This window comes from Marmota marmota, unplaced genomic scaffold (genome assembly GCF_001458135.2).
Source record: "Marmota marmota marmota unplaced genomic scaffold, marMar, whole genome shotgun sequence".
Lineage (NCBI taxonomy): Eukaryota > Metazoa > Chordata > Mammalia > Rodentia > Sciuridae > Marmota > Marmota marmota.
This window is the reverse complement of record NW_026000068.1, coordinates 444,193-454,091: the sequence shown is the minus strand read 5'-3', so window position 1 is coordinate 454,091 and position 9,899 is coordinate 444,193. Positions and strand designations below refer to the sequence as shown.

The 9,899-nt window shown below is 63.1% G+C and overlaps 1 protein-coding gene across 1 annotated transcript in view; it reads left to right on the top strand.

Annotated features, from left to right (window-relative positions):
- Positions 1 to 9,899, top strand: part of LOC107146355 (tubulin polymerization promoting protein) — a 27,869-nt gene that overhangs the window by 10,985 nt on the left and 6,985 nt on the right. Inside the window, exon 2 of the mRNA XM_015490436.2 lies at positions 2,971 to 3,288. Within this exon, the coding sequence (XP_015345922.2) occupies positions 2,971 to 3,288 (318 nt within the window). The remainder of the gene's footprint in view (positions 1 to 2,970; positions 3,289 to 9,899) is intronic.

Below are 9,899 nucleotides of genomic sequence, written 5' to 3'. Positions count from 1 at the left end.
GTTCAGGACACACACCTGGGTGCAGGACATACCCTCGAGGTTCAGGACACACACCTGGGTGCAGGACACGCACCTGAGGTGTGGACACACACCTGAGGTTCAGGACACACACCTGGGTGCAGGACATGCACCTGAGGTGCTGGGCACACACCTGAGGTTCAGGACACACACCTGAGGTGCAGGACACACACCTGAGGTGCGGACACACACCTGAGGTTCAGGGCACACACCTGGGTGCAGAACACACACCTGAGGTGCTGGACACGCACCTGAGTTCAGGACACACACCTAGGTGCAGGAAACACACCTGAGGTTCAGGACACACACCTGGATGCAGGACACACACCTGAGGTGCGGACACACACCTGAGGTTCAGGACACACACCTGGGTGCAGAACATACACCTGAGGTCGGACACACAGCTGAGGCTCAGGACACACACCTGAGATGCAGGACACACACCTGAGTTGCTGGACACACACCTGGGTTCAGGACACACACCTGAGGTTCTGGACACACACCTGGGTACAGGACACACACCTGAGGTTCCAGACACACACACATGGGTACAGGACACACACCTGGGTGCAGGACACACACCTGGGTGCAGGACACACACCTGAGTTTCAGGACATGCACCTGGGTGCAGGACATACACCTGAGGTTCCGGACACACACCTGGGTACAGGACACACACCTGGGTGCAGGACACACACCTGGGTACAGGACACACACCTGAGTTTCAGGACACGCACCTGGGTGCAGGACACACACCTGAGGTGCAGGACATGCACCTGGATGCAGGACACACACCAGAAAAGGCAAGGAGGATGCCACCTGGGTCCAGCAGCATAGGGGGCCAGTGGGCAGGGGTGCAGGGGAAGGCTGTGGCCTCAGGCTCGGGCTGGAGAGGGCACCTCTGCATGCCAGAACGGAGAGACTTGGGGGGTCTTCACACAGCCACACTTAGGGTCTCTATTCTTGTTTAAACAGCAAAACAATGTTTTATCAGGTTTCTATGTGTTCCGGGTAATACTACCAGATGCACACCTGGCAGAGCCCGGTCACGGTCACGGGCTTGCCGTCCGTCTGCACGCTGTCTGCTCCTGTCCCAAGCCTTCTGAGAACGTCAGGTGGGACGGTCCACCCTGCAGGCACTACTCTGACGTCAGCCACTCTGTCGGGCCCAGGCTCCCAGGGCTGAGGTTCAAGAGGCGGCTTTCCACTCCCCAATGGCTCCTGTCCTCTATCAACCCTGGACTTTGCCGACCCCTGCTCGGGCCCTGAAGCCTGTGCCGACACCCTGTCCCTCGTGGAAGCCAGGCTCCCTGTGACCACTCCTCCTCCGTGTAGCATGGCCAGATTCCCAAGCCCAGCTGTCTGCAACACCCGTGGCTCTCTATCCTGCGTGCAGCGTGGGTGGGAGTCCTCAGTGGGAAGTCTTTTGTAGAGTGGGCAAGGCCAGGTGCCCAGGGCTGCCCACAAGAGCCTGGCCCAGATCCCTGTGTCTCCCTGCTCTTTCCTATTGGGAACCCATCCTCAGCTGCCATCTGCTCGCCATCTTGTGGTTCTACTGCAGGAGGAACCTGGATGGAGAGTGGCCAGAGCCTGTCTGGTGGGTCCAGCCCTGGACTGTCCTGGTGCAGTGCTGTCCACAGGGGCCTGCATCTGCTGTGCTTCCTCTTCCATCCAGGTGAAACCCAGCGCCCACCCTCTGACGGGCTTTAACTTACTGCCTGATGCTCTCACCTCACACCTGTCTGTCCCAGTGGGAGGAGCCATGTGAGGAGCCTGTTTGTCCTCCTCATGTGGGACAGACTTGAAGGCTGGGTGGTTGAGGCTCAGATGACCACCTCAAATGCATGGTCACGGGCCGTAGGGCGAACCCTGGAGGAATGTGGGGACCCCTGGGCTTCAGACTTCAGGTCAAGTTCTAGCAAAGCTTCCAAATGACCATGTCTCCTCATCCACCCCTGCTCCGGCCCCCGGAAGTCCTCCATTTTGCAATGACCTGGTGCCTCCAGGGAGCATCTCCACCCAGCATGGCCATGTTGTTCTCCGGAGGAGCAGGCTGGGGGACCCGCCCTTGCCAGTCTGCAGCCCGGCCGCTGAGCCTCACCGGGGTGGCTCTGTGTTGGGGACTGGTGCACCTTGAGCTGGTAGGAGCTGCACCCTGCCCCATCCCGGGGCCAAGAGATATGGCCAAGCCTTGGCCACGCTGGCTCAGGGTGCTCCTGCCTGGAAGGGCCTGTGAACTTCCCCTAGACACTGCGTGCTGGTGTGGAGGATCACACTCTGTAGGGCTGTCAGCCTGTGGCACTGCTCCTCAGGGCTGGAACTGACCAGGTGCCACCCAAGGGACCAACAGTCTCCACAGTGGGGGCTCCACCCGGCCCTGCACCCCCAAGCCCTGCTGGGAGGTGGCACCGCTCTGTCGATGTCATTGCCTGCTTTGGAGGTCAGCATCCACAAGGTTCAGGGCAGCCGCTATCCACCAACCCCCGCACATGAGTCCCCTGCCCCAGGCCTGGAGGGCAGCGGTAGGCTCTGGGCACCTAGGCAGGCCTTTTTTGAATGTCCGCAGGGGCCGCTCCCCTGGCAAAGCCCCCTCCGGCCTGGTCAGAAGGTTTGACCTTGAGCGTGGGATGCAGTAGCATGACTGGCCTGGGCCACCCTGAGCATAGTGTCCTCTCATGGGCCCCGCAGTCCCTGCAGCAGCACAGCAATGTGGCCCAGGGAGGCGGCAGGGCACCGAGGCTGGGGTGCTGGGACGCAAACTGCAGTGGGGCCTCACAGGTGGCGTGCACGGGTCCTGGAGCCAGGCTGCCATCTTCCTGGGCAGTGGGTGCTGGAAGGTCCTGGCCCCAGGAGGCTGGCCCCTCCAGCTGTTGCCACACATGCTGGAGTCTCCGTCCTGTGGCCCGGCACCTGTGAGAGGCAAAGTGACCTTCTTCTCTCCTTCCTCCCCAGCAACATGGCTGATAGCAAGGCCAAGCCTGCCAAAGCAGCCAACAGGACACCCCCTAAGTCCCCAGGGGACCCTGCCAGGGACAAGGCGACCAAGAGGCTGTCACTGGAATCAGAGGGCGCCAGCGAGGGGGCGGCCGCTGCCCCAGAGCTCAGTGCGCTGGAGGAGGCCTTCCGGCGGTTCGCGGTCCATGGGGACACCCGGGCCACTGGGAAGGAGATGCACGGCAAGAACTGGTCCAAGCTGTGCAAGGACTGTCACGTGATTGACGGGAAGAACGTGACCATCACAGATGTGGACATCGTCTTCAGTAAGATCAAGTAAGTGCACCGGGACCGAGAGGGAGCCCAGCTGCCCAGCCTCCAGAGCGCGGCTCCTGACCCACCACCCGGGGCCCCACCCGTCCTACTGTGGGGGCTTGGAGTGGCCTCTGGGGCTTCTGGCCCTGGAGCGGGGTGAACTCTGCTCCGGGTCACAAACAGCTGCTGCACATTGAGTGAGGACAACTCAGATGGGACTCAGGCCAGCCAGCCCTGTCCTCAAGGGGTGACAGCAGCCCACAGCCGGGAGCCGTGGTGCCCCCTTCTGTGACTTGGCAGGGAAGTTGAGCTGGTGGTCAGAGAGCAGCCGGCCGGCTGTGCAGACAGCGCATGCGCACCGCCTGCGTGCTCCGTGTGCTCCGCGCTCTGTGTGCTCCGCGTGCGCACCGTGCTGCGTGTTCCATGTGCTCCACGTGCGTACGCATGTGTGGGCGTGTGCGTCTGGTGCGCACCCTTTCAGGACGCTGGGAAGTGTGTCGAGGCGCCTTGCCCCTTCCCCTTTCCTTGGGCATCTCTGAGGCACCTGGACGACGGCTGGCTGCCGCCTCCCGACTGCCACCCCCGGGGAGAGCGGCAGGCCCTGGCCACCCTCCTGCCCTGCACAGGTCCAGCCTGGACCAGCGCGTCTGCTTCAGGTAGTCTGTGTCCAGCCGAGGGTCCTCCTCCCACCTCCCACTTGGCTGCCTTCCCTCCTGCCCGCCTTGGTGACTGAGGCAGGGCTGTCGGTCAGACGCCGGGGTCCTGCTGGGTGGCCCTGTGGGTCTCCGTGGGTGCTGCTTGCTGGGACTGTCCTCCAGCTCTGGGTGGAGGCCGAGGGCTTCACACGCCCAGTGCTCAGTGGCTATGCTGCTGTTTCCTGCCTCCGCTCGGAGGAGCACTGGGCAGGGCAGGGTGCATGTGGTCCAGCTGGTGGCTCCTTGGGCTTCCGCGACTAGGAGGCCTGGCTGGGTGGGTCCTTGGCTCATGCCCCTGTGAGAAAAGATGGAGCTGGTCACATTTGCCACCACTGCTCTGGGCCCGGGGACACGGGGACTCTGCTCCAGCACCAGGCTAGGGTTGGAGGGGAAAAGGCCAACTGGGAATTGTATGGCCCAAGGCCAAGGCCCCCAGAAAGGGCTCCATGGCAATTAGTTCCGCCAGCCCCAGTGCCAACCTGGCCTTTCCCTGTGTTCCTGGGATTCTGGGGTCTCTGTAGAGGAGGGGCACCCCTGAGCCAGCGTGAATCTGGATGAGCTTCCGGGGTCTACAGCCCATTGTGGTGGTCTGGGGGCAGTGGTCAGTCATGCCAGAGGGGCCATGAAACCCACTCAAATGGGTCTCCAAACCCTTACAGTGGACTGGCCTCCTTCCAGTCTCCCCCAGCTCCAGGGGGCTGCACAGGACAATCTGACCCAGCAGGAGAAGCTGGTAAAGCACCAGCCTCCTCGTGGAGACCATAGGGACAGGGCAGCCTGGTGAGCAGGTCTCTCTGCTGGGAATCGAGGCTGGGTTCCTGCCCACCCTCCTCCATGGCAGCTCAGGCTTGTTTCCTCCTGGGGTCGGGGGGTCTGGGGCCAGGATGTGAGGAGGCTGTGGCTGCTCCTGGGCTTGTGGTCATTCTGCCCTGCCATCCACCAAGGAGCCTCGGGTCTCGCCCCAGCTTCCCAGACCCCGACTTCTGCTCTGGCCACAGTCACACTCACGGCCTCCAGGCCCAGGCCTACCCTCTGACGGCACCAGCCCCAGAGGCACCCAGCCCTGCTTGGGGCGGGCCTCACTGGGACCCCCGTGCATCCTGGACAGCAGTCCCTGTGCTTCTCCCAACTCTCTTTTTTTTTGGGGGGGGGGAGGTACCAGAGATTGAACTCAGGGGCACTCGACCACTGAGGCACATCCCAGCCCTATTTTGCATTTTATTTAGAGACAGGGTCTCACTCAGTTGCTGAGCGCCTCACTTTTGCTGAGGCTGGCTGTGATCTGGCGGTCCTCCTGCCTCGGTCTCCTGAGCCGCTGGGATGACAGGCCTGCCCCACGGTGCCCAGCCTCTTCTCCCAACTCTGGCTTCTGCACGGGTCCTGTGCACCAAGTGGCTGTGGCAGCACGGGCTGGGGCCTCACTGCTGTCCACTGCTACCTCCAGAGGGGGTGGCAATGAGAACCTGGGAGGTATGACCACAGGTGGGAGCTGATTCTTCCATGTGACCAGCCAGCGAAGGCCAGGGTCTTGGGGACAGCTCGGAAGGACCCAGAGGCATGCTTGTCCTGGTGCAGCCCGTTTCAGCCCCCAGGCCCCCCAGCTGCCCACAGCTGCAGCTCCTTTGAGGCCGATCTGGGTGCTCGGTGCTGGCTGCCCCCCGGGCTCCCTCGGATCTCAGCAAGGCTAGGGGACAGGCCCCCCACGAGCCTCAGCTGGTCATGGGCTGGGGTCTGTCTGTTCCCTGGAGGCCACCTGCAGCCTCCTTGTAGCAACTGGACTGGCCAGTTGGGTTTGAGTGGACGGTCCCAGGCAGGGATAGGCAGGTCCTGGTCACCAAGTCTGCTCTGGCAGGTGGGCTAGCTGTGGGCAAGGGCCCTGACCTGGACTGTGCCCAGATGATCTGGGGCTAGGGCCTCTGGCACAGGCACTGCCCTCATCCTGTGCCCAGAGTTCTTGCTTGGCTAAGTGGCTGTGCCGTGATGCCAGCCCAGGGAGGGGACTGGGTCAGCTGTGAAGAGGGGCAGCTGCCTCCTGTGGGGCTTGCTGTGGCTGGAGAGCCCAGCCAGGCCAGGCAGGGCTGGCTCCTGAGCACGGCGAGGCCCCTGTCCCCAGTGCTCCTCCGCTGGCAGCTGTCTTTTGAAGCCCCCGTCCGCTCCCCCAGGCCCTGCAGCCTGCTCCGGCATGGACTGTGGATGTGCGAGAGCCCCTCGGGGGAGGCCAGCCGGCCCATGGTGCTCCACTCAGTGTGCCCTCTGGGCTCTCTGGTGTCTTCAGTGAGCCCAGCGTGTCCAGGGTAGTCGGGAGCAGACCCAGGAGCAAGGAGGCCGGAGGTGTGCTCAGGGGGCAGCTTCTAGGTGGCTAGGTGAGAGAGAGGTGGGAAGAAGTGGCCTTTCCAGGGGCGCATCCAGTCCTTCTGTGGGAAACTGCCTCCCGGTTGCTGCCCGTGTGCCCACACACGGGCATGGAGCGTGGCCGCCTCCCAGGGGGTGGCCCGGGTGCTGGTGCTCCAGAGGCTGGGCATGGCAACCCCGTGTGAAGGGACATGCGGCCTTCCTGCCCCTGGGGCCACTTCAGACTGAGGCTGGGCCCTACTCCAAGGCGTGTCCCACGCTGCAGAGACCCCAGGCTGCCCAGGGAACTCAGGGTGCCCCTGCCCTGGAGGTCAGGGTCTGGGGATACGGCCAGATGCAGCCCAAGCCCAGATAGTGCCGAGGTCCCGACATGGCCCCAGGTGGCTGGGCAGTCAGTGCGCAGGGCCCGTGGGCACACTGTGTGCCTCCATAGCTGGTTCAGCAGACAGGTGGCCAGGACAAGAGCCTGGCTAGGCCCAGGGCTCTGGCTCCTTATCTGCCTGAGGATCATAGGGTCTCCCTCAGGGTGCTCCCCACCCTGGGACTATCCTTCCCACGTGCAGCCTGGATTCTGCTGGGTCCCTGTGACCTGGGCCTACCAAGTAGGTCCCTGTCCCTATATCAGGCAGGTCCCCTCCCCTCCCAGGGTGCAGGATGAGAGACTGGCCTGGCAGGGTTTTGGGGGTCAGCAAGGCCAAGGGGAAGAATGACCTGGGACAGGGTGTTGGGGTCTTGCAGAAAGGCTGGAGAAGTGGGGTCAGGGGATGGCCAGGGTTTTCCCGGAAATCACGGGGTGCTGACAGGCTGTGTGTGCCCGGCACTTAGAAGTGGTGTCCACAGCCCTCCAGGGCTTGGGGACCCCGAGGAAGCACTTAGGTACCGCCAGGAAGTTGCTGACTGACAGGGCTTGGGAGAGAAAAAGTCCACTATTTCTGTTTTCAGGGCAGGTTGCCATGGCTCCGCGGGCGTGGCGCCAGCTGGGGTATCTGCAGCCTTTGTTTGGGTCCCTGTCGCCATGGCAGCGCTTGTTTGTTTTGATGTTACTATGTGTTAAATTTTAAACAAGTTTCTCTCAGCTCTCCGCCAAGCTTTATTGAAGACTACTGTTAACCTAGACGCCCTCCTGCACAGAGCTCGGCCGGCCTGACTCTAAATGGTTAATGGAGACCTCAGGCAGGCCCAGGGTGGGGTCCATGGGCCCTGGGGCATGGACCGCAGGTCTGTGTGTGCCTGCGTGTGCCTGGGCAGGGTGCATGGGAGCCACAGGGTCTGCTGCCACCTGCCTTGAACACGGTGCTGCCAGGTGGGGGGGCCGAGGGCCAGACTTGTTGACTGGGAGTGTGGCCTGCAGTCAGGGCTCACCACTTCCCACCAGCACCCACGTGGGGGCTGTGTGATGGCCAGTTTGCCCTCTGTAGGGCCAGTGCCCACTGTAGAGAGCAGGGTCGGGCCCCAAGGGCTTGCTGGCTGCCGCTCGTATAGGTAGCTGCCTGATGCCAACCCTAGGCCGTGGCCAGTTGGACCTAAAGGACATCGTCCGAAGTCTGCAGACAGCTGGGCACAGGTCCCAGAAGCAGGCCCAGGCCCAGGAGAGCCCCAGCCAGGTGTGTTGCAGGAGGGGCAGATGCTGGGTGCTCTCGGTATGCCCACACATCCCGGAAAGCCAGGAGACACCCAGCCCTGCTCACCTCTGCACCCACCCTGGGGCGCCCCCTTCCTCAGGCTCTGCTTACTGGGCCTGGGAGCAGGCAGGGCTGACACAGCCACATGTCCCAAGGGAGGGTGAGCACAGGGCATGGGGCAAGACCCAGGATCTTGGTTCCAGGAGCGGAGCGGGGCCTCCCTTCCCATTGCTGAGCAGCCCCCTAGTGGCCATCTGTGGCAGTGCCGAGACCGTGGCTTCTTCCTGAGGGGAGGCACCACAGTACTGTGGGGCGGGGGGCACTGGAAAAGTCGTGTGCAGCATATTTGGCTAAGGGTCTGGGAGCTGGTGGTCCTGTGCCCTGGTGAGTCAAAGAGGAGGGAATGGGGCAATTCTGGTGACAGTGTCCACCTTACCTTGTAAACCAGCTGGACAGTGCATGCAGGCCATGTAAGGAATGACCTTCCCCAGACACCCAGAATTGTCAGGCCCCCCCGAGGTCACGGGTTGGCGTGATGGAGGCAGCAGCCCCAGGCCTCCTGGCAGAGCGGGCCCCTGTGCCCAGGCCTGGTGAGAACCTCGAAGGCACCAGGCACAGGAACCAGGAGGCACTTTAAGGATGGCTTATTTCCTCTTCAGAGGGACGTAACAACATTTTGGACCCAGGCGACCCCTGGAGGCAGGTTGGTGATGGCTCGCGGTCAGATCTCTGGAACTTGATTAGCCCTAGTACAGCCCCGGCCCAGTGGCCTGGGGGTCCTAGTGGGACCTCAGCAGGGTCATGGCCTGACCTCTTGGCTGGTGGATGGTTTCGCTGGTCAGCCGAGCCTGAGGGGTTTCCTAAGTGGTCTGGCTGTTGTGGTCACCTGGAGACCCTGGAGAGCTCTGATCCAGCTTCAGCCTCAGCCTCAGCCTCCTCTTGGTATGGATCTTGGGGCTGGGTCCTGGGGGAGGCAGGGGCAGTCAGTGGGCATGAGGGAGCCCTGGGCCAGTGCTTGGGCTGCTCCACAGTCTAGCAGAAGTGTGGGCAGCTTCCAATCCTGTCCACCCCGGCCCTGAAGAAGCCCCAGGTAGGGTCCACGCCCAGCCCAGGGCCAGGGGCAGTGTCGTGGAGCTTCATGCCTGCATGACCAGCATTCTTGCTCTGACCCTCCAAGTGCAGGGGCAGCTCTGCCCTTACCACAGCCCGCTCTCTCCCGGTAGTGGCATCTGGCTGGTGAACCCCTCCTCAGAGGTCCCTTGGGGATCCAAACTGTCACAGAGCCAGGGAGCCCAGGAGAGCCAGCCGCCTTCTCTGAACCCCAAAATTATCTCTGATCATCCATCCCCGTAGAGAGGGATCCTCTCACAAAGGTGCCTTGGAAGGGGCTGGGGGCTTTGCATAAGCCCAGAGCTGGAGGGTGGGCCCTGGAGGTGCAGGCCTCTGAGCTCAGTATTGGCCCCAGCGTGGTTCCCGCAGCCCCTGCCAGGCCCCCCCGTCAGCCTGGGACACAGAGGCAGGCGACTGGAGCGCTGGGTGTGAGCAGAGGCCACATCCCGCTGGGCTGGCTTTGGAGCAGGGCTCCGACTGAGAGGCCGGGGCAGGGGAGCCCCAGCTCTGGGGAGACCCGCAGTCCCCGGGCTCTACAGAACAGGCTCACCGTGTCCAGAGAGCCCTGGCGTGACAGGCATTGTGTTCCTAGACTCACTGGGGACAGCTCTGTGAGCTTGGGGGCCGAGACTGGGGCTCCCGCTCCTCAGCAGCACTGTGGGGCTCCTGGTGCAGCAGAGCAGGCATCCAGCCCCATCTGAATGTGGCCTCTGATGGGGGCCCCCCCAGCCCCCTCCCCCGTGACTCGTGCTGGTGGTGCCTGGTGCGGTGGTCACCCGCAGAGGGCTGTGTGCCTCAGTGGTAGGTCACAGGCTGGCCGTAGGCCTGGCATTCACATGTCCCCCCCCCCCCC